We start from the raw sequence: 27,121 nt of genomic DNA on the forward strand, positions 1-27,121 counted from the left end.
TCATGGCTGAGTATGGCTGTCTGCTACCACCATGCTGCCAGCAGGACCGCCCCCCCCTCCCCCCCCAGTTGCCTCTGAGTGCAGCAGAGCACCTGGGGAAGGTGTTGAAGACAACAGTTACTTTGTAACTTCATTTTTTGACCAAGGTGCTGCTGTTTCACTCCTAACTTTGTGCTGATCCTCCTTGCTTCCTGCTCCTGCGTAAGCATAAAACGATCTCAAAGTTAATTTAAGTCCATAATCTTTGAGCATGTAGCAAGTGAAAGCATGGAGGCAGATGAGAAATACTAGCTTGCACCAAGTTCATCCTTCACCCTAAAAAAATGCTGACTCATGGGAAAGCAGGCTAGAGTGCTGCAGTTATTTGTGATTTATTATAGCTCAGTGTATTCCCTCCTGTCTCTCCTGCCTGCCTCTTGGTTCCTAGGAGAATTCAAGAGAGGCTTAAAACTTCAAGTGGGCAACACACCTCTCAAATCATCCCTCTTCTGTGAGGAAAACCATCCCTAACTCGGTCGCAAAGGTTTCATGCTGAGCAGTACTGTGCTTTTTCTTGCTGGAAGTATCAGCAATTCATTCCCTATCCAAGCTTGTGGGAGAGGGATGAGGATTTTCACAAGCTGCAGACTTTATAACAAGCTAGAAAATTAAGATCTACTTAGTATAACAAAATTAAATCAGGAGCCAAACCTGATCCTAGGGAGAAAGAAGTAGGCCTGTCCTATCTGTTGTAGCCTGCCCCTGGGAACACCCCTTCTCTGGGAGAATGCATTCTGCTGAAACTTTCAGAAAAGAGCAAGAGCACTTGCTTACAGCTTCTTGCTTTAGTCGAAATACATGTTTGAAACGTAAAGGCCAATGCAACTAACTGCGGTGAGCTGTACGAAGTACGGAAATCAGAAGCCAGCCTGTATCATCATTTGCGATCCACTCCATCATCTTGCAGAAATAGCAGACTTAAAACATCAGAAATATTTTATTTGTTTTGGCAAAAAACTAGAATAACAAACTTTATCTGGGTTCAAGTACAGTTTATAAACACAAGAAGGACCTGTTGCCAGCACCACTATTCCCATCAACCACACCTACAGGACTGGATTCTCAGTGCTTCATTAAAGAGTAGAAAGACCTCCAGCACCCATGGTCCTTGGAAAGGTCAAACTAAAAGCCTTAAATACACCTCCAAAAAACAAATACCAGGGAATGGGGCGGAGCTGCTACAGCAGCAGGGCAGAGTCACACAGCCATGAATTGAGGGGAGCCACGTGAGAAGCAAGCTTTTACCTGTCATTCAGTCAGGGAAGGCAGAACAGCAATGGTAAGAGAAGGCTTAAGATCAATTCTGTACATGACATTCAAAGAGGAATCGCAAGTAAAAGGACTTTAAGCACTAAAGTCAACTTTTCCTCTGTGCCAGGGTAAGTCACTGAGAACAAGCTGGTAGGAGTGTTACATGCTGTGAAACCAGCCCAGCTCACAGCAGGCTCAACTAGATGTGCTGTAGGGATAAAGAAGCTGGTACATTGCCCAGGTATACACAACTCACTTTGGTGAGCCAGGCAGCCATGGGAGGAGAGGCTGGAATGCCCTGTCTGACGTGGACTTCCGAGTGCTCGGCATCAAGTGAGAGGAGTCTCTTCAAAAGCTCTCTCCAGAACTGGAAGAGAAGAACCCAGTGCTGCACAGGAATGCCTGATGCAGCAAGTGTGCCTGGAATGGAATCGGGTTGTCTTCGATTGCCCATTTTCCATCACAAAACAGTGACTGAATAATCCCTTTTTTCCCCCACCCTCAAAAGTTACCCTGCGACAACACTGTAACAGTAATCTGACTAGCTGTAGTACAATGCCCAAAACCAAGAGCTGCCTGCCTCCCCTTAACTCTAAGGCACCCTTAAAAGAGAAAGAACCAAAGAGGGTAAGGACACACAGCCTTCAACTGTGAGACAAGGAAGCCAGTGATTTTTAGAAACACATAAATAGGAGACTCAACAGACTCACTCAACCCATTTGAGTGATCTACCAGTGCTCAGCTGCAAGAACTGGGGCTCTGGGTACTGTATGATCTGGAATACTCCACAGTTCCTTGGGGTTGGATCCTTTTCCAGCTCAGGTCTGTCCATTTGTTTCCAGGCTACTTCCTAAGTAAAGAGGCAGTTGAAGTTCCTTCCCAAGGACCTGTAAACTCTTCTATGTGTAACATTCATCACCTTTTATGAACAGGACCAATAAATTACAATGTCCAGAAAGCTCTGCCAGAAGCAGGCATAGTCCCCGTTTTTCTAGAATTCCCAGTCATCCACATCCAGCTGCTCCAGGTTTGATACCAGCCCAAAAATGCCACTGGGATCCTGGGGCCGCGTTCCTTCAAAATTGGTGATTGGGGTGACGGGGCGCAGAAGTTCAGGGAGTGCTTCAGAAGCACGGCGCTTGATCTGCACAGAAAGGAGAGAACTCATCCACTGCAATGCTTCCCCACACTTGCACATCAGTCAAGCGGCAACAATGTGTGGTTATAGGCAGAAAGTAAGAACACAGTATTATCCTCCTGCCTGCGCTGAGACACATGCAGGGCTTTTGCACTGCATCTTGTAACAAGAAAGTGCTTTGCATGCAGCGTTTTCAGCAGCACGTGGGTGCTGTTGTCCCGATGCTTCCCCCTGTGAAGCACCACCCTAACCCTCAGCTCAGAGCAAGCCAGACAAATCATTTCAGCAGCAGGAGAGCCTCTGCCTCTTCCCATGCCAGGGCTGGAGCTCACCAACCTGCCAGACAGCTCTAAGCAGTGCACAGGTCACATCAGTTTGGTCTCTTTAAGGACCGGGTTAGGATCACCTTGCCCCAGTACTCAATAGCCTGTGGGTGAAAAACTGTTCTGGCATACAGGACAGGCAGATTTGCATCCTCTGTTTAGATAGGGAAAAGATGCTTTGAAAACAGCCCATCCACCTCTGAGGACAATGTGAGGATGACCAAACTGCACTACAAACTACCAAACTAACAATCCTTTCAGATCACAGAAAATACAGCAACTTGACATTCCCACCCTCGGGTTCAGTGACACAGCAAGACAACAACTACAGAAAAGCCACTGTTCTTTATCTACAGATTAAATTAGTTCCTTACCTGCTTGAAAAAGGGATGATTAAGCAGAGTGCCTGCGCTCGGCCTGTAGAACGGAGTTAGAATAAAGTAAGCACACAAGAAAATGCAGCAGCGTTTGAAGTCAGGTAGCGGAAGAAAGAAAAGACCTGGGTCCTTCCTGTCTCTCTCATTTCTCAGCTATAGGCTATCTCCCTTTTGTAACCAGCAGCACTGTTTATTATGTTCACATGATGTTTTATGCAAGCAGTTCAACCTCCTGTACAAGTTACCTACTTGCACACCCCAACATTTATTTGGTCAAGGGAAAGTTTCTGAACAGTGTGGTATGCTAGAGAAGTTTGTCATAGCTAAAGACAACCTTACGCTCACTACCGAAGAAAATACAGTTCTTGGTCACTTCCCATCATTATTCTCCGCTGGCTGAACAGCAGACATTCGCAGCGATGGAAACTGGGTAAACACGGTCTCACAGGGTCCAGAAATTCAAGTTATTCAGCTTATTTTCCTGACGTGTAGCACCACTCTACCCCCCAAAGAAGGCTGCAAAGTAATTCTTCCGTGTCTCTTATAGAAAGTGCTCAAAGCGTTAACACTGCTCTTGTTTTACATACTTGGGACTGCTCTTCTCAATGTATGAAGCATGTCCTCACTCCACTATACTTTTGGAAAGAAAATTTTGAAATACCTAGTGCAGGTCTGTAGAGAGCAGCTTTCACCTGGCTTTACCTGAAATCGGGGTTCCGCTGGAGGCATTGCTCTACAAAGTTATGGAAGTAGGTGGAGAAGGTCCGAAGGTAAGGGTGCAGGGCTGGCTCTCCATTGGCCGCTCTCACGTTGCTAATAGCCATGCTCTCGCCCATCCCGTAGTTTGCACTTGAACGGGAGGTTTTCATGGTCAGTTCATCAGCAGGAATTGTGGTGGTGTCTAGCAGGCAGGGAACAGTTCCATTCAGCTTTTCCAAGAGCATCTGAAAGAGAAGGGGCATAAGCAACATCACACACGCAAAGACTAGACAGTTAAGATTTCTCATGCAGGTAGGCACGGCACCCCCCTGAACACAGGTTCACATCCCAGTGCAGCAAAGCAGTGCCAGGATGAAGGATGAGAAATGAACAGCTTTGCAGCCTCACCTGAGTAGAAGGCATGTCTTTAAATGGTACGTGTCCATTTGCCAGCTCACAGGCTGTTATCCCTACGCTGTAAATGTCAGATTTTGCATCGTAACCTTGGAGATTCTAGATGAAAAGGAAAAGAGAAATTAGCCTTGTGGACTTAGATGCGATTGCATGGGCAATACCCATGATTCAATATGCAGAACAGCAAACCCAAATGATTAGAGCAGAAATAGTACAACCCACATATAGGCTGGTTTATTGTGGTGGTGGGTTTTGTTGTTTGTTAAAACACACAGTTAAGGGCAACATTTATTTAAGTGCTATCAGCTACCTAGGAGGGATGGCATCCACCTTAGGGTACCGGCATCTAATGTAACACTTTGCTAATGGGAGAATCTGTAGAGGTACCCACAAGAAAACTACTTAGTCAAATAGATCAGATCAAATTCTACCCACTCGCCGTGCGCCCACCCCAAATCTATTTCCTGTAGCCTCTCCCCTTTCTTTTGCTTGCATTCACACACCTTCCTCTAGAGGGAAAGAAAAGACAATGTCGTAACCATGGGCTTCTCAGCAATTGCCCCTTCTGATGGGAATACAGGTTTACCCTTGCTAGGGGTCACTGGTTTTAAGGTAAAAAGCACAGAAAAAAAGGATAGAGCTCATCATGAGAAAAAGTAACCCTGTGGCTTTTGTTGTGTCCCCCTTAACACCACCACTCAGAAAATTATACAGAGATACCATATGTCACTAAAAATTACCTGGTTGTTTTTTGGTTTTGTTTTTTTTTTTTTTTTTTAAACACACCTGCTGCAAGACTTCAGGACTGAGCCAAGGCAGGACTTTGATGCTGTATTTGGGAAAGTCATGAACAACTTTGAGTCGCTGCCCATGGTTGATCATACTTAGATTACTTCGCAGGCCAGAGAGGTACACCTTCCCGTCTACAGAGATCAGGATATGGCTGGCTTTAACACTCCTTGAAAAAAGTAAAAATAGTCAGCTTCTCTGGCCTCAAAGGAGTTACGTTCCTTACAGCTTTCCCAGGAAGACTGAGTGCAGAAGGGCACTGCAAAGGATTTAAGGCAGCAATAGGTAAGATGAATTTCTTTTACGGTACATACAATAAAAGTCGTAACCATTAATAACCTAGAACTTTCAGCATTTCAAATTTATTCTCACAACAGAAATACTTATCAGAGAAGAGGAAAAATATGCTAAGGGATGGACACAGAGATTTAGAAAGAGATTAAGAGAAGTTGTCATACTAAAGAGAAATTCATCCTTAGCGAGCACCTATGGAAAGGACAAAAGCCTACTACTCTATTGGACAGCTAAATGCTCAGGGCAATACTTGATCAGCCTCCTACCAGGAGGCTGAGACTCGTAACTATCATCCTGCATGCTGTACAAAACCATTCTACAAACATTAACAGGACTCTATTCACCCATTTTGCAGGTTCCCAAAGAATGTTTCTGTGGCAAGGAGAAATGCAGGACTAAAGGTTATGGACCCAGGACCTTCAACAGTGACAAGGCAAATCCCCCCCCCATCACCACCACTGTCAGTCTCAGTTTGGAGACTATCAATAGTGTCTGAACAGAGCCTTAACAAGTCAGCCTGTCAACATGACCTGCGGTTGTGCTTTTAGATACATAGTGGTCTTTGGGATAAATTTGTTCCACAGTGACACTTTCATGCAGTTTAGAAAGATCAACGATACAATTTCCCATGAGTATCAAACCAGCTTGCTCTAACAGCAAAGTAATACAGAACTTGATAATGTGTTCCGCATCTCTTAAAGTATCCACTCTGCTCTAATGATGAGTAGTATTTCTGAGAACTTCCATCAGAAGGAAAATGGATGGCTTTTTTTTTTTTTTTTAATACCTATGTACATAGCCCATGTGGTGGATGTAGTCAAGTGCTTTCAATACGCCTTGGAGGATATATGCAATAGCCAGTTCACTCATCCCATCCATAAAATGGGTACAGATTAAATCTTTTGCAGAACCTAAAAAGAAATAAAACACCTCTTAACTGGTCAGGAAAAAAAAACCCAAGGATACTTCACCTCTTAAATTTCATTTCACAGAATATGATGGTCAGACAAAGGTATTGCCCCTCCACCTACCATAAGCCATGAAAGACGTCACTACCCATAGCTCATTGTCAGCTATGAAAGTTGCTTTGTATGGCACGATGTTAGGGTGGTTGAAGAGCTTGGAAACATGAAGCTCCCCCTAAAATAAGATATTTTGATTCCATTTAGTAAATGCAGAAATATGATAAGCACTGGTCTTGTGGTCTGTCCTCTCCTAAACTTGCATTATGGTATTAGTGGATTCATGTTACCTGCAAGAATGTGACCATTTCATTTGTGCAGGCCTCCAAGTTCACTCTTCTGACTGTGACATACTCTGCTGTGGGTTTATACTTGGCCAGGTTCACAACCATCAAGTCTTCAAAGCCTCTGCCTGAAAGAAAAGACATCAAAGCTTCAGCAGTATTTCTGGAGAACTCATCCAGTCCTTGACCCTTAAATAATCTTTACACTCATTTACTGAAACTATTTTTTGCCTTGTGAAAAAGAGCCATTGTTCCATCAGATACCACCTGCCTTGGCATGTATCCCATCAAGAGAAATCCTCCTAGCCAGTAATATTATCCTGTCTTTAAAGCTCAGAACCGGAGCAGAAATAAAATTACTAGTCCACAGCCCCACCAAGGACAGGGACAGGTTTCAGGCTGCTTCTGCTGACTTTGTACTTCAGTCAGTATCATTAACCCATCACATGCCTCTTTCAGTTGAAAGCCTTTAGGATTGGCATCTCATTTTTTATTGAAGTGATTTTAAAATCAAAGAGGACAGGCATCTAATGTCAAAAAAAAAAAAAGCAATCAATCAAGAAAAGGCCAACAAATCTGCAGAAGTTATTTTCTTTGTGAAGCAGATTTCCGATCCTCCAGCCCCTAGCAGTATTACCTATGATAGTGAGCAACTCGTAACAGCTGCTGTCTGGTAGGAAGTTGCTCATGGTGTCCCTTTTAGGGGAAGAAGCTATCGACTCGGAGCTCGCCTCATTTGTCTGGGGGGAAAAAAAATAAAGTCGGGTCAAAAGAAATAAAGATCATGTGCTAGAAAAATCACCTGCTCCTTAGATTATCATACACCTCAAAATAATAAGACAGTACTGAATACAGAAGAGATAATTTAATTGCTGTTAAAATAATTTTAAATAGTTATTTATCAATTGAAATCCAGGAGATGCCTCATTTCAGAAGATCCAGATAACTGTGTTTCAAAACATGTAACCATAACGGGTAGGTTCTTAATTACTGTAAGCTAGAATTTCTTTAGGAATATTTGGATAAAGCCAATTACTATTCCCCAGGACAGCTTAAGCACTGCTTTATAGTAACTACCTTTCTCCCATTAATTACAACTTCTGTGCCACCATCCTGTTGCCTAAGCAAAGGCCAAAGGAAAGCTCGTTTATAGCACTTCTCTGCACTGTGGCAGTCAGCATTCCTGTCTGATGCTGGGGCTTCGGGTTTTCAGCTGCTCATCTGTGATAACATCAGCACAGCTGAAGCTGCTTAGCTGAATGGTAGAAGCGATGAACCGACTTAGCCCAAGATATGAAGATCAGACACACATGAGAAGAGAAGCTCCAAATGAAAGCAAAAACTTAACTGCAAAGCATTAGTGCTTACAGGAAAAAAAAAAAAAAAAAGAAAAAAAGAAAAAAAAAAAAAAAGACCCCACACCACATGGGGAAGCAGAACTCCCAAGCCTGTCAGCATTTCTTCACTACATCTGACATAAAGCTATCTCCTTTGTTTACATACACATCCATTTTTCCAAGCAGGATTTTGCAGAAGACAAACTTCAATGTTCTTGCAAGTTCCATTATACTTTCCAACTCCCTCAAATTTCCAAAGTCACAAGGAGACCATCCTAACGGCAAACCAAATTTATTTGGTGTCTAAGATCAAATTCAGTTATCTCAAATTTCCAGCACATTAACTCCTCCTGACATTTGGAACTCCAGCTCATTTTTTCCACTTCATCAACTGCAAATGCCCTTTATCAGACCTTTTCTCATGGTACATGAAGCAGAAAAGGCTTGTGCGTTTTACTAGGGTGGCAGCAAATACTCTTTTTTCCATCCGTGAAAGATGGAAACAACAGTGACAGCTGAAAAACAAGGAACTTGCTGTTCTACACTCAGTCCAGGGTAAACGTAGTGCATCGAGCACAAACATAGATTTGCCATAAATTACCTTTGGGTCCCTAAGTATACTTTGGGAGTAAACTAAGTCATGCTTCCCAAGTTCCACCTTTTCAACTGACTTTGAACAGCACACATTCTACCTCTCTCTGCCTAACTGAAAAATACACCCATTTTAAAGGTAAAGGCAAAAGTTAAGATTTGTGAACAGTGCTATGGTATAATTTCAGCTCAAACAACTCCAGCACGGGAACTCAGTCCTGTTTCAGGATAGCTAACCCCTGAGATCTCAGCAGTCCCAAATCCTTTATTCTAGTCATAATGCTACACAGTGCTGTTCCTTGGCTGAGAATAGGCAGCAACTTTCCATTCACGATTTCAAAATTCTGTTGAAGATATCTGTCAATTCTGAGCTCAATTGTATCATTCATTACTTTTTTCAGCAATTTCACGCAGTCCTGTCAACAGCAAGATTGCCAGGAGAGACACACAGGCAGATGGAAACCTCTGAGGCAGAAAGGCACCACCAAGGAAATGAAAGCAGGAGGCTCTGATAAGCAGCGTTATGGAGCAATGACAGCTGGTGAAACACTGAGCAATATGCAAGTGGTTTGCTTTATTAAAAGTCCACTCCAGATATAGCATAAGCCAACAAAACGGATGCAAAAAAAAAAAAAAAAAAAATTTAATCTTACTAATGGTGTAGGCTGTGTCAACAGTAATGGCTAAATACTGTAAATTCCCTTTCTGAAAGTCTTCCAGTACATCAGAGGTCTTCACTCACCTCTGCACGTTAGCAGTGAGCAGTAACTATGAGTTAATGCAAAAGGAGCTCTACCAGAAATTTATCAACATCATACAAGAGTTTTTTAAAAAAAAAAAAGTTAAACTGAAATGTCATTTATGAAATACTGCAAAAAAACTCCTCAGTGGTTTCACACAGGACAACTTTTGGTGTATGGTCAAAAGCAACAGCAGCTGCAAAATGCAGTCACATATGACTAGCTTTATGGCATGACATTCACTAAGAGCTAGCTTTCTGGCTTGTTGATCTGATTTTAATTTGAGATACATTTAAGGAAATTAATGTTTGAAAGGCAACTACTGTTATAAATGCCGTAAGAAAATCAGTTATGGGATGCTAGCAAGGATCTGCATTTGCCAAATGACGTTTATCTGAATTAGGAAGAGGGAACGTTGGTTTTGTTCTGCTGCCTTCCTCTCCAACACCTCATTCCCTCATTCGCTTTCAGCATGACCAACAAAATTTTTCCTCCCATCCCTTTCCCCAAATTATTTACCTTTTTCTATAGCCCTGCTGGAAAAAGTAAGCTTTTATTTAGATGTAAAAATCATAGTAAGGGTCAGCAATACCACTGCAGAGGTGACCAAACCCCAAGTGAACACTTTAACAAAACAGATGCTAATCTCAATTTGCCTCCAGTCCAGAATATGCATAACACTCAGCAATTTAAAAAAAGGTGTGAATTTACTTGACTTTATACAAAACATTCCATATACATCTCGTATTTTCAGCTTTGTTTGTGCCAGTAAATTACAGACACTGGCGCAAAAATCAATTATAAGCAGCTTGAACTGACACAGTTACAATCAAATCACACTTAATTCATGTTTGTAATCAGCTTAAACTAGAGCAATACCTGCATGCAGAAATGTTTCAATATGGTGCGGGTAGGTGGGCAATCATTTAGACAAACATATGCTATCGTAAGTTGTGTTATTTACGAGCATTTTTCATTATGAACCAGACAATGTGCGATCAGGGCCTGCAGAAAAAGCATTGAGGTAAAGTTTTCAGCTGCCACACTTTGGCTATACATTTTTGAACAGACATTCCATGTTTGCAAGTGATTTAAGTTTTTAAGAGGCAAAGCTCTCCAAGCATGCATGGAATTAGCTCTGAAGACGACCAGACAACAGGAGGTAAAGTCACCTCAAACTGAAAATTACACAATGCTTGGTTTTGATGTTGGAGCCTCTGTTGTGGCTGCTCTACAGGGAAGAGACAGGAAATTGGAATAAATGTGTTCAGAAGGGAACACTGGTTTTGCATTGCCAACATAAGATTTTCTGGGCCTAGTTTTCAGAAGTCCCATAAACAAACCTCTTCCTTTTAGAATAAAAGAGAGTTCTAAGAGATTAGCATCTCTGAAGAATCAGGTCTAAATCATCTCAAAAGGGAGACCCTTGGGGGGCTGGGGGAAGGGGGATGACAACACAAATACAAGTCCAGGAGATTAAGTTTAAAGTTTTGACTTGTCACATACAGTTTGAAAACCACACACCAAAATCTCCACTCCAGGGTGAAACCTGTTTCCACACTCGTAGAGGTAAATATACAGATGAAATATATAACTAAGATAAAAAGAAAAATCAAACTTCCACAAGGAATAATCTCCATGCAATGAACCACAGCACCACAGCCTGCAAAAATCACTTACTTTTCTCCGAGAGTCACCCGGAGGCTGCTCTGGAGTAAAAAAATTAGTTGTTCACCATGTTGTGTTCAACAGATACCCATTAAAAATATAGTTGGAAAACTGAGTAAATAACCCTGCATGATACTTTTTGATACCAAATACATACAAGATTTTTTTTAGACAAGGGCATTTAATTTACACATAAGGTTGCAGCACTAAAAATTACCAAATTGTAGTACAAGTATGGGAATTAAAGAGATTTAAATAGTGCTACTGTAAGGTGACAATTTTGTATTATACCTCTAAACACATGCAAAAATGACATATCTACTTCACTTAAATACAGAAGAAACTACCTAAAGTTTATGTAAAGTAGTGAAAATCCTTCTACTCCACCTGGAAGCTCAAGATCTAAACATCTTTCATATGCTCTGATCACCTTCTGGGTCATGATCAAGAATTCTCCATCCTCATGGGCAATTTTTCTCATTATGCATAAAGCAGGACAGAAACCAATCAGCTCTCCTGCAGGCACACTGAGGAACTATCATGAGAGTTTCAACATCCGTTTTTACTCAGATAATTACAATTAACCTTCCCAAACCCCAAATCTATCTTTTGCATAGGAAAAAAATTGTTATGGTAAGAAATACAGAATGCAGAGTCTGAAAATACTGCTGCCATCAACATGAAATTGATTTCAAAATAACTTGCTAGATCTTGGACACTTCCATATTAACTTTGTATGGTTAGCCAGCTTGAATAACCAGACCTGGTGCTAAAACCAGATTTATTCACCTCTTTTACTGTTAAGGTACATATTTACAATCAAATTAACAGACCTTGTGGCTAAAATTTTATTTCTAACAAACAACATTTCTAACAACGTTTCTAACAAACATCATCTAATGAGAGAAAAACTTACCTCCAAACAGTTCGAACTCTCTTAAGCCCTCAACAATGAACTTTTCAGACACCCACCGCTGAAAGAAAAAAAATAATCCCCCAGATGATTAGTTATTCCATCTAGAGACAAGTTTCTTTTCCCCCTCCCCCACAAAAAACATAAGACAATCATAACACTTCAAGGATTCTACTGTGGTCTGAAACTGACTAGCTGCAACATCAGAGTTACATCCTTACTTTCGACAAGGATGTTGTCTTCTTGTGCCACTATGATGGCATACACCCAGCAACCGCACAGGTGCTACTGCTTTTCCTGGCCAGCATGCACTTGCAATAAAGTTAACGTAATTTTAGATGATTCAAACAAGAACCTTTATACATGCACATACAGCAAAAACAATAAGCATACTACAACTCCCTTATACAGGCAAATAACAGGGTTTTTTTGGGTGTAACAGGTGTGAAAAAAGCTTCAACTATTTACAGTGAGGTGATGTCTTAGAGAACTTCTATGTTTTGGCTACATATCTATTGACTGAATGCACAATCAGAACATCAATATTTTAAAGCTGCTGTTCTCTTCCAGAATTCATGCTTAAATTTCACAGCAAGCATTAGGTTGTACAGAGAAATATTTCTACCACTCCATTCAACTCTGTGATACAAAGAAAAAAATACATACACATGCAGACATAGCACACAGTAGAATATGCAATTTTAGGCTTGCAGAGTCTTGATCGTGAAGTTAGCATTAAATAAACCACCATAAGCATTCCCATGGCAGAATTTGTCTACTTGGTAAAATAACTGAAAAAGACAGCTTATGTTGTTTAGTGCAAGGGAAGCCAGTCCTGGAAAGCACCAACAAGTCTTTAAGTGACAATGACTCAAAAATGGCATTGTTATACACAAGTTTAAGGCATTAAAAGTAGCTTTCTTGCATGAAACTTCCCCACTTAAAAATGCAGAATGAAAAAAAATTGTTGTGTTTACTTTTCCAATCTAAGTTAAGTTTAGAAAAAAACCCCCACAAACAGAAACTGTCAGTGGTGCGACACAGGTGAGGCAGGAAAACTTCTTAAAGAAAGGTATGAAATAATCAGCATTACCGCGCTTTTCCTTAATTGCGATGCTCATTACAAACCCCTTGCACCGCACAGAAAGGAGATACAGGCGTGCAAGCGATAAACACTTCAGCGCAGGTTTGGTTTGTTTTTTTTTTTTAACTAGCACCTAGTTTACACACCGATACCCTGCCGCATAATTAGCGCGTCTTAATGCGACTTCAAGGTGCTTTCCAGGAGGCCGGCCCCGCCGCGGCTCCTCTGCATAAGCGCAAGGCAGGCTCTACCGACACGCCGGCGTCTGAGGGAAGCGGGAAGGTGTTCAACACTCACCCTAATCCGTTCGGGTTTACTTACAAGAAAAGACATGGAATCCACGTTTGTGTTACCACACGCAGCTCGTGAAAGAACGGGCAACCTGCAGGCACAAGAGCGGGTCATCCCCTCACGCCTCAGCCCGGGATCGGGCTCCGGGCAGTGCTCGCCCTGAGCCCGGCAGCCGCAGGCCGCGAGGGCTCCCCCGGAGCGCAGCCGGCCGGCAAGCGGCGGCCCCGCAGGGCAGCGACCTCCCCCCGGGCCCCTCGGCCCCTCACCCGCTCCTCAGCTGCGGCCGCCGCTTACCGGCAGGAGACGCTGCGCGTGTGACGCCAGCACGCCGCCACGTGATGCGGGCGCTCGCAGGTCGCGGCGCGTGCGTGACGCCGCCTCTGAGGCGCACGAGCGCCCGGAAGCAGCCGGCACCATGTTGGCTTCCTCAGAGAGCGGCCCAGGCTTCGCCCCCGCGGCCCGCTCCTGGAGCACGGCGCTGCTGCAGCGCCCGCACGGCCCCGTCGGTAAACGCAGGGAGCGAATCCTCCCATCTCCACCCACCCTGGCCCGCGCAAGGGGGGACACCTGCGGCTACGGGCCCTCTGCCCCAGCAAGCACTGCCCTCACCGGGAGCAGCTCCCGCTTGGAAAGAATCGCTTCCACCAACATTACAGCAGACGTAACACCAGCTACTCTGTGTTTAAAACCTGTGCTGAAACCTACCCGGGACAAACGAGGCTGCCATTACAGACTTCACATTGGATTAAGCTTGCAACATTAAACACCCACAAGTAGAAAACTTCATGTATTCCATTCCCTTGTATCTAACCCATGTATACGTTTTACACATACGTCAATCATGCCCACAGGTGACCTAATACTGTTTCAGTCCCTTGTTTCTAAAAAAAGAGACTAAAAATCACTTCCATTCTACTGGGCTTAAATCCCTGAAGAATCCATACTGTGTATGGAAGGCTCTAAGTTTTGTGCCGTCACAAGCTTGATGCAAATAAATACAGAGAGATTCTACTGGGTGAAAGGAACATGGAGTCCAGCCAAGTAAAGTAGGCAGGTGGAGTGTTTCAATTCTATTTTACTCTTCATTAGATTGTTCATTTGAACGTTCATATTGCAAAATTAGCTGCCATGGCCCACAAATGTATGGGACTTCAGGAAAGCTATCCACTTACTCAAAAGAGCACAAACTAGTATTTCCTTTCCGAGAACTTCGTGAAGCAATACGGCATTGATCTTTAAAGCCAAATAGCGCTAAAATTTCACATCATCTACATTAGTTTTGGTTTTACATCTTTTTACTAACCGTTATAAAATTAATCTATTTGCATGTATTAGGTGACAGAATTTTGCTTTTAAATCTGTGTGGAAGTTTAAGCAATTGCTGTTTCAACAGCAGCTCATTCTTATTGCCTCAGAACCAAGTTTGCACGAAGTATTAAACAAGAAAATGCAAGACACCGTCTCCCCACAAAACTGCTAAAAGTCTGTTACAAGCAACAATAAAATGCCTTCTAGACAGGAAGCATTTATAAAATGCAGAGTGCTCTCAATTAGCAAAGTGTTTGCACAGGGGCATTCACTTCATTCTCCCCATTTCTATTAAAAAACCTGAAGTGACCATTTACCAGATGAAGAGAATGCATGTCCTCTGAAACGTTTTTACTTGCTTGGGGAAATTGGCAACTGCAGACACTTCACTGAATCTAGCTTCTGGCTGAAGTGAACTAGGCAGCAGCTGCTGAGATCAGGAGAAAAGTTTTTGAGGCAAACTTGTACAGTTAAAAATATTCAAGGAAAGGTAGCTGAAACTGCCAATTCACCATGTGCTCACTCCTGAAGAAACACCACACTGACATTAGACTTCACATTGTATTAAGCTTGCAGCATTCAAAACCACAAGTAGGAAACTGTTCATGTATTCCATTCCCTTGTATCTAACACATCTATATGTTTTACACATACGTCAATCATGCCCACAGGTGACCTAATACTGTTTCAGTCCCTTGTTTCTAAAAAAAGAGACTAAAAATCACTTCCATTCTACTGGGCTTAAATCCCTGAAGAATCCATACTGTGTATGGAAGGCTCTAAGTTTTGTGCCTTTACAAGCTTGATGCAAATAAATGCACAGTAAATGCTGACTGTGCAGTTTTCCTCCCCTTAAGTTTTATCCCCTTGCCTCCCAATAACAAAAACCAAAGTATGAATATGTTACCAGCACATGGGGAGAGGTTTACAGTCTTCCGTTTTTAAAGAACAAATGACAAAAAGCATTCAAGAATATAGCAATGTTTTTTTTAAAACAGGCAAGTAGCAAAAATCTATACCACCTGGAGTAAAACTGCTGAGACGAAGCTCTCTACATACACCTGCATGTTGCTGTAATACTTAAATAAGTAACACCAATGCAAGGAACATTTCTCTTAATGGCCACTAGTGTTCAGAAGAAGTGTAAGAGTATGGAGTTAAGTAGGTCTTTGTACCCTGTGAATTTAAATTCTGCAGGTGGCACTGAGACGCTTCTCACAATGGAGTCACATAGCTTTCACTTTGATTTGCTTCATCTTCATCTGCTTCTTCTCGAGTTTCTTCTGCTCACGCCGCAAAGCGGCTTCCTGTAGGCAAGGACACAGAGATCTGAATGAACATCGGTGATCTCTTCAAAGAGCAAGCTGAGCATTTCAGAAGAGCCAAATAAAAAAAAGACCTCCAGTACTTGGGTTCACATCTCTAACCACGTGAACTGGCTCCTCACTGGGAGCCTTTGCATGCTTCAGAAAGCAACAGCATATACCCTGAAAGTTGTCTGCCTTCCAGCAAATAAGAAATCTAAGTTGGCTGTTGCTGGTATACCTACAGGCAGCCCTGGAGAAATCGTAGAAGTCTGCCAGTAGCTTGTAACAATCTGAAAATCCACCTCACCTCCAGCCGACGCTGTTTTTCAGGATCCTCTTCGTTCATGATTCGCTCCTTCTCTGCCCGTTTTTTCTCTTCTCGACGGGACTGGGCAGCCTCCTGTCTTTGCACATGAGTCAGTTTAAGGAAGTTCTCTTCCACGCGAGCCCTGTTCTTGTCAGCTTTTTGTTTACCCTTTTCACAGAGAAAAGCAAATGCAGTTAATACAGATTTCCCCACGAGCAGGATGCAGTATCTCTGGCAGTCATATTAGAAACGCAAGGCTCCCAATCTTAAGATTAAGGATCCAGTGGTAATGGTTGCAATTTCATACAACATTCAGACAACAGAAAAATATACACTACTTACTTCTCTGTTCAGACGGAACTTCTTTGCTTTGTCAATAGAGTAGATAACCATGCTCATCAGAGGCAGCAAAGACTCCATGTCCTTTGGGGAAGTGTTGCCTGAACCAGGCACTGAAATAAAACAGTTTCTTGTTAATTCAGAGAGGTTGGCAGAATTTTTCTACTTGCTATAACGCTCTTTCCTTATTGCTCACACCGTTCATGAAAGAAAGATGTTCTTATCCTCTTCTTTAGAGAGGACATAACTAACTAAGAGAGGCATTTAGCTTTGGAGATTGCATTTAGATTCCTCACACAATTATTTCCCACACACAACCTTCTTGGCTTTATTATTATGGAATACAAACATAAGGCTTGAAATCAGGCTCTGACATTAGCTTCACTTGGAGCAATGGCCTTGAATTTTGAAGAGAACTATGGCCTTGAATTTTGAAGAGAACTACGGGCCTTTTCCGGAATAGACTCCCGACAGGCTGGTTTTATTTCAAACCAGGGTTAACCAAGTAACTGTGCAAGGTGTGTGGCTTAAAAACAAGCCATCTTCCAATGGTGACCTAATACAACCACCACCAGTAGAGAGATGAGTATGACCTAAGATCAATAACAGCAAGATTGAGTATCCTATTATCGTGACGATGTGATGCTCAGTCCCCAGTGTTATTACTGCCTTCTGTTTACCGGTTAATCCAATCAATGATCCTGTTACAGGCACTGAAGTCATTCATCATATATTGTTTTCCACAGATGACAGAACTGGAGCATGTGACTTGCACAAAGTGCAACACCCCCCAGATACACATACACACATGTATGCTCGTTCTCTTACCGTTAAATGTAAACAAAAGTGTCTTTTTAGTTTCGGGCAGTTTTGTAAGCTGACCCTCCCTGGTAGGAAAGAAAAAAGCGGCTGGAATGAGTGAAGAAAAATACAGACATACAAAATACCTAACATTGTTAGGGAAAACCTCATCAAGAGCCAAGACACACTTGCAAACTACTCAAATAAAATAAACAAGATTAAAAGCCTGGCTGTAACCCAAATGTAAGTTTCAAACTAATCAGATTCTGGAAGTGTTTTACTCAAAAGCGTGCAGTGAAAAGGCATGAATGTAAAAAACATACTAGCAGCACCATTCAACCCGATTGTCAGAGGTCATCTGAGCTCTGGCATCTGAGCCCTAAGAATGCCTGTATATTTTTAATGACATTCAGTTTTACGTATGCCCTGTTGTTTATACTACTACAGATCTTATATAAATATGCTGGCGGGGGCAGGGGAGGAAACACCCACAAACATTTTCTAAAGAATTCAAGTCTTCACTGCCCAAAACCCCACAGTATTCTAATGTAAGAAAGTCAGACCTATGTTTCACAGATCCTCCAAAGCCTAGCAATTTCAGTGCAGGGTACATATACTCCTGTCTTATAATTAAATCAAAGTATGTTCCTTTTTTTGGAGGGCAGTTTCAGGTTTTGATATGGATCATTTATTTATATGCCTGTGAACATAACACACCCTTGCAAAAACCTACATGGTAATTGAGGTAATATAAATCACCCACCACTTGGCAATTCTGAAGCAGTAGCTAAAAGCACCTCAAGACTAGGAGGCTTAGAGAAACAGAATAGATACTGCATCTGTGTATTTCTGAAGCACAGCTGAGAATCAACCTGAACAAAAGTACCCAAGTGACAGATTCAGCAGCAGAATGTTTAGCTGTATCAGCTAAGGAAGGGCAAGCAGCCTTGACAGATTTTTTTTTTTTTTTTTTTTTTTTTTACACTGCAGACTTTGCTTAAACCTAGTTCTCAATGCATTCAAATAGCATCCGAGTTAATGTGTTGAGTTCTCCTGCTGCAGTGTTACTTCTCAGCCCTTAAACTCTAACATGCCATACACCTTTAGTGGGATTACTCAGTTGTTTTCCACGCAGCTGTGTACGCTGTAGCTGCCAGGCATTATCTGAAAGTTATTTGTAGCTGCCCAAACTATAGCGTAACCAGCACACAAAAATATTAAGGCAATACAGCACCTTGATTTTCTAAACTAATGCAGCAGTTGGAAGCATTGGGTGTGTATTTATTCACCTCTTTCACCTTTGCTCCCAAATTCTCTTTGTGTGCATTCCAGCAGGCTTCACAGTGCAAACAAGTTTGTCAGCCTCTATTTTGCTTGGTGACAATAGCTACTGGGAGGAGAAATCTAGCTTTATACGTACTCTTGCATAAGTTTTGGACCGGAGAACTGGTCCGAGAATTGGACGGACTCAATCTTGTCAGCATAGTGCGTGAGGAAATGTATCATCTAAAAGAGAAACTGGGGTTAGTTTTTCCCAACACCAATCCATCTGCAGCCTACCCACTCCATATGGGTTTGCCAAAGCATCCATATATCACTCGGAAAAATGCTGTGCTCAGCTTCCCACGACGACACTGAAACTTAAACTGTCAATTTTTTTAGCTTTTGCCAGAAGGGGCCCCGATGCATGGAATTAATGTGAACAACTCGGGTATTGGATATAACTCTCATTTGGGATTTTCCAATTCATTTGATAACAGATGTCAGCTCTGAGGACCTGCAGACGCACCATCAACACCCTCCTTCAAACTGGCTGTTGAAGCTAACTTCCAGGCTCTGAAAGGCAGCTTTAAGTCTGCAGTTCACATTAGACTAACAGTTGCTATGTAAAAGGAATAAAGACGTGAGAATTACATCCTTCTTCCAGCTCTTAAGCTTCCTTAGGGTCTTGATTTCTCTAGATCTCACTAGGGCCATTTGGCTCTCCTGTTGTGATGTTCACAGGGGATAAAGATTAGAACTTCTTTGCATAGGCTGTAAGTGCCAGGGTTACCAAGGAAGATTTGTACCCATTCATCCAAGATTACCTTAGCGTCCATCATTCCCTCTGTGACCTCTCCCATCTCTGACAAGATAGCCAGCGAATCTGGAAGCCCATATTTTGCACCAGACTTAGGTTTATCACTGCAGAACTCACTCTGTTTCAAAGAAAACAAGGGGAAAGAAATAAACACAAGCTTCTAAGTATCTTATCAAACTGAACTGTTCCAGCACAGTGGGACCCCTAAAAGTACCCGATAAGAAACAGTAATAACACACTAACTCAGTCAGTCAGTCTGGCTGGGGACATTTCAAGCATAAAGTAAACCATGCAGTAGCAATAGTCTTTAAGTTAGCATTTCCCTTCAATAGTGAGTCCTTTAAGGAAAAAGATAAAACCATTGTAATACATCCATGCTGGAATGCTCAGTGTTGATTAAGGCATTTTGCTTCTACTGTTTGGTAACAGAACAAAAACAACTGACATCATACCAACCACACTTTAGTGCCATTACTTGAGACAAGTTATGAGAGAAAAGACTTGCAAACCACTGCTTGTTATCGCTGCATTCTTTGCAAGCTTCAGGGCTTGAACATATGGGAAGTTTTAATTTCAGATCACATAAAAGCAGATGACTTAGACCCAAACTTTCCACACCACGTATCACTAATTAAGTTTACTTCTCAATCCTTGAAAAAGTCATTTGTGCAAATTAAACGAGGTGAAGGGACACTCGTGCGTATCCTGACAATATACTTCAGCCTCTCCTAAACGAACTATGCACCAAAAGGAAAATGTAAGCCAGTTTCGATTGCCTCTTTTCTTGCAGTTCTGACAGCAGTTGGCTAGCACTTCAGATGTTTGATGGCATTAGACTTTCATCCATTAGATGAAAATGCCTTTTCCCCACACACTAATTCCAACAGGTCAGGCACAAGTTTTCAGCTGTTCCCAAGAAAATAAGCAACCTACAGCTCACAGATTCTTATATCCCATTATTTATCACGTTAGTAGTCTCAATGTGAACGTACGTACCAGGTCCTGCATCTCTTTCTGAAGTCGCACCAGTGCTTTTCTTGTTCCAACAGCAAACACATAGGTGTCCATATCTTCATCATTCATTGTTACTTTTATTTGCTGCGGGAGAGAATGTTAATAGCCTTGGTCAGATTTATACGATGTACTCTGCCTTCAGACTACTGGCCAAATCTATGTCTCCTACGACTTCAATGTTCGTCTGACGTTTTGATTCATAAGAACAAAAACTAAGCGAGGACATAACAGCTGAGATTAAGGTTGTTGATTTAAAGCTTCTCAGTGTGTCTTAAGGTAAGGTAGCTTTTTAATTTTATTGAGTACTCAATTCAGTATTCTGGTATAATGCTACAGTGTAATGACAGTGACTAGAACAGCAGAATTGTAAGAGACTTACTTGCAGTGCAGATATCCATTGCTTAAGAGCAACTGCCCACACCTAAATTAAATATTTTTTGTAGATATAATTAAATACAATTATAGATACAAGGAAAGAGTATTCACAGTGCACACGGCCACCGTTCTTCCAAAATGTAACCTCTCTTGGCATTTATGTGGTTAGAGATTCCCCGCATCTCCAAGAGGAACGGCCAGGCAAAAAGTAACGTTACAGGATACAATATCCAGGCCAGCATATGCATTAAGTAGCTCTGTCCAGGCACACTGAACAGACAGAAGAACAATCATTAAGTATTTCAGATCCTAAAACCACTTTTTGTCAAGATGAGGTCTTGAAGCATGATGGACTGTTCACAAAACCACTCAAACAATAAAACTCATAGATGAAACAATTTCAAGCCATCAGCAGTTTGCATTTCACAGGCAGAAAAGAAATACAAATTACTCTTTCAGATTTCTTCAACAGTTACTGAACTGGAAGATACGGAATACTATACAAAGACACCTAACAGTTCACTTGTGTGTCATAAGAACAATCAAAAGCAGCAGAGCAAAACTGAAGGAATGCAACAATTTATCACAGCTAATCTAAAGGGCTGAGTACATACCACTTGGTCAGAAGCTGGCCTCATCATGCGTGCAAGAACATTCAGTAGGTCTTGTCTCTTGAGAAACTGGAAACACAAGTTTGTAAACACAGAAGAAGATAGCTAAATATACCTCAAGTGCAGCACATCATTGGCAGATAGCAGTGGGGCTCAAGGAAAAAGAGGACAGTTGTATGTTTTTCATAGAATAATTTAGCTTTGAAGGGCCCTTTAGAAGACACCTATCTGGCCCAAAAGCAGGCCTACTTTCTGCATTAGATGAGTTTCTCGGGGCCTTGTACCCTCAAGTTATGAGCTGAACCGACATGTGGGGCTGTCGATCCCAGGTGCAGGACTTTGTATTTGTCTGTTGTACTTCATTGGATTTCCTGTTGGTCCATTCCTCCCGCACGCTAAAGTCCCTCTAAATGGCAGCTGGGCTCTTCAGCATCTAGTTACCTCTCTTTATGCTGTATTTCTGGTTTCTATACTCCTTCTGTAAGCATTCGCTCTTACCCTCTTTGATGGGCAGAATACGGGCCTGTGCAGACCTTTAGTCTTCCCTTCCTGTGCGCATATTCAGAACCCTGTCTCTGAATGCGACCGAGAGTCTCGAGCTAGGACTCCCTGTTGCTCACACTGGAATGAAAAAGCCTCTAGAACCTGAAAACTGGTGACAGGTAAACAGCGCTACAAACTCACTCATCCTTACCTTTAGCTGGATGAGCATTCCTTCACAGCACACCCTTCCAGAGCACCACAAGTTATATATGTGTTCATTTTCTTGATTTAGTTTCCCAGTGCTTGTAGCTTCTTTATTAGTGCCATCATCCCCTGAAGAAAACAACAGTGAAAGAGAACTGCAGTCTAAAAATCACAAATTTAAACACAGAAGTTCATCAGTATCTTAGAGCTCAGTTGTTGCTGGGTTACTTTAGTATCACTGTGATGTTTCTGAATAATTTATAACACAACACCATAATCTAATTTCAGGTCTGGAAGACCGGCACTCTATTTGTCTACGCACAGAACTGTCATTAGTGCTATCATGCACCTGCATAGAAAAGGTTACTCTTCTCTATAGCCTCCATGCAGGTCTGAAACCAGCTTTATTCAAATAAACTAAAAATGGATCCATAGTCATTATGGAACTCACCAACAAGAGCAAAGTTACTTTCCAGCAGCTCCCTGTGAGTATTAAACCATGCATGAGCCAAACGGTTGTTTTTGTTCTTCCCAATGATGTAATTCATGATGTAAGCAAGAAGACCTGTTACCATCAGAATCTCCATGTAATAACTCTCCCAGCTGTTTTGAAGGTGAGCGGGGACCTACGGTAGGCGAATAGAGACTGGTTTTTACATATTGAATGAGTAGATTCCATATATACAAGTAATTTGGAAAACGCAGAATACTGGAGAAGCTTCATCTCAAACACAGCAATAAGCTTCACAAAGGCAACGGGACAAGAGCTAAGCCTACATAATGCATTTGGCTCTACTGGGACACAGTAATCATACAGGAAACAACTGATAATAGCATTCCCCAAAAAACTGGCTAATACAAACAAAATACTTCTCTCTTCCAAGTGAGCCTGTGCTAGCATGTATCCCTCTCGGAGTAGTCAACAGCCCAGTATTTCAACCCAGATCATTTGAACTTGATGCCCTGCCCATCACAGCATCATCCAATTACTACGTAACTTCTGCTGAAATCTAAAGTAATACTCAATGTCCAGGAGCATTTTCAGGATGCCACCAAGAGCCACAGACTGCGTGGGGGAGTAGGGAAGCCTGCCTTACCTTGCCATCTTCAGAGAATAATTAGCCGTTCTGCTAGCACTGTGTCACCCTTCAGTCATAAAAGCAACCAAACCTTCATTTTCACTACCAAGGTCAGACATAATACTTAAAAAGAGATCTTAGGGATAACAAAAATGCAGGCCTCAAGCACCTGATCATTCTGTAAAAGACTCTCTTGGGAGGCAACAAGAAGGTAATACAGGGTGGACAGAGAGACTGGCTTCAAAACCCATCAGAGGAGTCAATTTCTAATCTGAAATTTTAGCCACAGACAAGCTAAAAATACACTATGTTTATTGTAAGCATATCATCCTCACAACCTCTTCTTCATGTGTTGACAAAGCACTCGGACATTCTGGGATGCGTGGTTTTTCTGGATTAAATAAAGCTCATCACTGTAGCTCCTCCACTTCTCCCCCATAGTCATATGGGTAAAAGAAGCTAAGTCATAAAATGCTTTGGTCAAAACTGTGTTTCAAAAGGTCTGTTTTGATGAAGAATTTCCTGATCTATATTCCAATTACAATTCTCAGTTTGAGCACAGAATAGAGCATTCATCCAAGGATGGCAATCCTAGCAGCTTCAAAATAGAGATCAACAGACCAAAGGCACCTGCCCTGGCAGTTTTACTTCAAGAGTTGTTATTTAAAGTAGCATAAACCAATACAGAAGAGCATAGAATTCGGAGCTGGCATACCTGGATCATATTCTCCTGCTATCCTGTTGCATTATTTCAGGCATTTCTTGTCTCCACGCTTCTCTTGTTAATTCAAATACCTAATTCTTTGGGACAGATTCTCTCTTACGTGTATGTTTGTACCAGTGACATTACTCACATACCACCTTAAAAAAGTAAGTGATATAACACCAAATACAAAGCAGATCAACATTTATACCTACATTAACTATTGTTATGGGGTCTTTATTTTTGCCGGGAGATGCATCTGGTTTCTCTTCATAGCCTTCAAACTCCTCATCATCATACGGTTCACTCTCGGTATCGCCTTCCTAAAGGACAAAATCACAAACAGCATGAAAATCCAAAAAGATAAGGTGAGAAAGAAAGGTGCAGAAATACTATAAGCAAACACATAGAGGAAGGAGATGAGGCGTTACCTGTGCATCTGCGTCATCAAAGTCTTCCTGATTCTCATCCTGACCTTCAAGCTCTACAGTGGCTTCTTCTTCATCATCTTCTGTAGTGATGATCCTCTGAGGAGACTCTGTGACTGCATCTTCATTAACGTCTTCAAATTCAGCAAAGTCATTATCATCATATTCCATAATGTCATCTCCATCCTCAAATTCATCATACTTTGCCAAAGAAAAACTCCACGGGATGAACAGGACAGCAATAAAGATATGTAAATTCTTCATTTTCACTGAAAAAGAAAAAAATTTAAAAAAATATCAAACATTGCAAAAAATCCTTATCAATTCTGTTAGATCACACCTCTAGTAATGCCCAACTTCCATGAGCAATTTAAAAATACTATCAGGGGTCAGACCAGAGAGAGAAATAAACCGCTGCCTGATCTTGCCATCTTCTGTATAAAGAAAGTGAATACTCTTACAAGAAAAAATAACTTCGAAGGTGAGGTTCTAGACTCTCTTGCTTGTAGCAGGAGCAGCTGAGGCAGCAGCAAGTTCACATCTGTCCAAGCTGTTCAGATGAGCAAGTTCTGGAAGCAGAGATGTTCCGCTATCTCTGCTTAGACTCTCCAATAGCATCTCTCAGTCAGTCAGCATTGCCAGCTCATTTCAAAGACCACACATTGTGCCTACTGTTGTTATTAATTAGCAATTAGACACAGTCAGATCAATGAATGTGTAACAACAGCAGTCAATCTTAAAAGAAACCTAATTAATTTACTTTAAACAGCAATGCTCCAATAGCCTCTGCTAGTTTAAAACTGCTCGTCTTTGGTTTTCTAGACTGCATGCTCAGAATCAGGTCCCGCAGCATCTCAGCACTATTTCTGTTTAGAGACAGAGACTTTTTGTTGTAAGGTCAAAAAAAAAAAAAAAGAAGAAGAAAAAAAAAAGCAGGAAGAAGATGGATATTGCACTGGTCCCCAAAACAACAGAGTAAACTGGGGCTCATGAGACCAAAGCACGCTCTGCAGATCTGCTAGAAACCTGCAGAGACAGTTTGTCAGTTCACCTCTTTTTTTTCCCCTCAGCTTCCTATGTCTTTTCTGCTTGTTCTCAAAACAGTCCCAGTCTCCCACTCAGACTGTACATCACAGGAAATTATACATTACCAAGGTCCAAACTAAGAGCCTCAAAAGGCAGTAGTAACCCTAACTACTGCATTTCACAAATAGCTACAGAGGATCGGCTGCATCAGACTTGGCAGTGAGACTCACTTTACTCCCTCCCGCAACCAGATGTGAGTGGGAACTTGAATGTTAATGGGATTATTTCCTTAAAAATTTGAAATAGAAACAATTTGTTTCTAAATTAGACCAACACTCCTCTGACTACCACATGCAGGGAACCCACTGCTATGAACGAAAAGAACGGCTAAAATAAACGCCTTTGTCAAAGACTTCTCATTCTAGCAAAAACCTGACCAGAACATGTTCACAAGAACATTAAACAAGATGGGAAGTACAGCAAGGAAGAGCCCAGGAGTTTAGCACATTGTTTGGGTACATCACAATTTTATGTGAATTTAAACAGAAAAACAAAATGCTATTTACATAAGACAGAATTTGCATTCAGAGGTTAAAAACACCAGGACAACAGAGCCACCTGCTCAACCAAACCCCAACAGTTTCACAATAAGAATTTCAAGACTATTGGAGTATACCTACTTTCAAAAGACCCTACAACTCCATAAACACTTATGCAAAATAAACTTCTGCAACTGATTCCAAAGAGACAGTTGAACTAGAGATGGCTGAAAGCTAGAACACACTCCTGACTCGGCCGTCTCTGTCACAAGGCAGAATGGGGTCTAAACACAAACAACTCCACAAAGCAAAATAGGCTTTGGCAGGCCCTCCACGATCCGCATGCCACCAACTTCCCCTTGCAAGAGGAGCCGATTCATCCACCGATCTCCAACAGGCAAGAGGGAAGGGAGAGGCCGCGGGCCCCAGCAGGTCCGGCCCCCACAGGCACCCACCAGCCTAAAGCAGGAACACCCACGGCAGGTGCTGCTCGGCGTCCCGCCGTGCCGCGGATCCCCTCGCTCCAGGCACACGCCTCCACTCCCAGCTCCTTCCAGGGACACAAGTCAAGGTTAGCGAGGCTGAAATTAGCTCCCTGCTTCCCCACCGCCCCGGGGCGCGGGGCCCTCTCTCCTGCCCCCCACGCCCGACTCCCCACAGCCCTGCCCCGCGTCGCCGCTCTCCTTCCCCCTGTCCCCCTCCCAGCCCCCGAGGGGCGCTGGGGGCCCGAGGCCTCCCGGCCCCGCTGCCAGCGCCTCCTGCCCCCGCGGAGCGCAGCACGGGGCCCGCGCGCCCGATTCGCTCAGAGCCAGGCCGCCCCTCTCGGGGGCACTACGGGGCCGGGGGCAGCCGGTAACGGGGAGTGGGAAAGGGGAGGGGGTGAGGCTGGCCGGGCAGCCCCCGGGAAGGCGGGAGCAGGCTGCTCCACCCCGGCAGAGCGCGGGACTGCCGCCGCGGAGGCGCGGGACCCGGCCCGGGGCCGCGTTACCTGAGTCACGCGGCGGCGCCGCCGCTGCCGCTTAGGCCCGGCCCTCGCCCTCCGCTCAGCGCCCGCCGCCGCGGCCGCAAGCAGCGCAGCCTGCGTGCTTTGCGTAGCGGGGAGCATGCGCACTGCGGGCTGCCCGCGGCGGCCGCCCGGGCTGCATGTGCCCAGGGGCGTGTGTATGTGTACGCGCGTGGGCGGTGGGCAGGAGAACCCCCAGCCTCCCGGCTGAGGAAGCAGCCGGACCCCGGCAGCCCCTGCGTGGCCCCGGGGCTGCTAGCGAGGACGGCCCAGGACGCTCACGTCTTGCCCGGTTCCACCGCCCTCCTCCCGCGGCTTCA

The 27,121-nt window shown here is 43.0% G+C and overlaps 2 protein-coding genes across 7 annotated transcripts; both read right to left on the reverse strand.

Annotated features, from left to right (window-relative positions):
• Positions 1–957: 957 nt before the first annotated feature.
• STRADA (STE20 related adaptor alpha) lies at positions 958–13,491 on the reverse strand. 4 transcript variants are annotated; one of them, XM_075722811.1, is made up of 13 exons: positions 13,461–13,491; positions 13,201–13,285; positions 11,823–11,880; positions 10,919–10,947; positions 7,208–7,310; positions 6,577–6,698; positions 6,356–6,464; positions 6,112–6,235; positions 5,028–5,199; positions 4,236–4,340; positions 3,831–4,072; positions 3,126–3,168; positions 2,238–2,434 (listed from the first exon to the last, which is right to left on the reverse strand). In XM_075722811.1, the coding sequence occupies exons 2-13, from the start codon at positions 13,234–13,236 to the stop codon at positions 2,282–2,284; spliced, it is 1,296 nt and encodes a 431-aa protein (XP_075578926.1). In that variant the 5' UTR covers positions 13,237–13,285; positions 13,461–13,491; the 3' UTR covers positions 2,238–2,281. The 4 variants fall into 4 exon arrangements, with proteins under 4 accessions (XP_075578928.1, XP_075578927.1, XP_075578929.1 ...); XM_075722813.1 differs by lacking the exons at positions 3,126–3,168; positions 10,919–10,947; positions 13,201–13,285; positions 13,461–13,491 and having other exon boundaries at positions 958–2,434; positions 11,823–11,860; XM_075722812.1 differs by lacking the exons at positions 3,126–3,168; positions 10,919–10,947; positions 11,823–11,880; positions 13,201–13,285; positions 13,461–13,491 and adding an exon at positions 10,118–10,135 and having other exon boundaries at positions 958–2,434.
• Positions 13,492–15,467: 1,976 nt separating this feature from the next.
• On the reverse strand, positions 15,468–26,827 carry CCDC47 (coiled-coil domain containing 47). 3 transcript variants are annotated; one of them, XM_075722645.1, is made up of 14 exons: positions 26,254–26,293; positions 24,695–24,802; positions 24,237–24,502; positions 24,021–24,128; positions 22,475–22,649; positions 22,031–22,152; positions 21,340–21,405; positions 20,333–20,434; positions 19,344–19,454; positions 18,677–18,762; positions 17,284–17,342; positions 16,459–16,568; positions 16,117–16,284; positions 15,468–15,809 (listed from the first exon to the last, which is right to left on the reverse strand). In XM_075722645.1, the coding sequence occupies exons 3-14, from the start codon at positions 24,495–24,497 to the stop codon at positions 15,729–15,731; spliced, it is 1,449 nt and encodes a 482-aa protein (XP_075578760.1). In that variant the 5' UTR covers positions 24,498–24,502; positions 24,695–24,802; positions 26,254–26,293; the 3' UTR covers positions 15,468–15,728. The 3 variants fall into 3 exon arrangements, with proteins under 3 accessions (XP_075578760.1, XP_075578761.1, XP_075578762.1); XM_075722646.1 differs by lacking the exon at positions 26,254–26,293 and adding an exon at positions 24,994–25,004; XM_075722647.1 differs by lacking the exons at positions 24,695–24,802; positions 26,254–26,293 and adding an exon at positions 26,787–26,827.
• Between the last annotated feature and the right edge of the window lie 294 nt (positions 26,828–27,121).

This window comes from Pelecanus crispus, chromosome 18 (assembly GCF_030463565.1).
Source record: "Pelecanus crispus isolate bPelCri1 chromosome 18, bPelCri1.pri, whole genome shotgun sequence".
Classification (NCBI taxonomy): domain Eukaryota; kingdom Metazoa; phylum Chordata; class Aves; order Pelecaniformes; family Pelecanidae; genus Pelecanus; species Pelecanus crispus.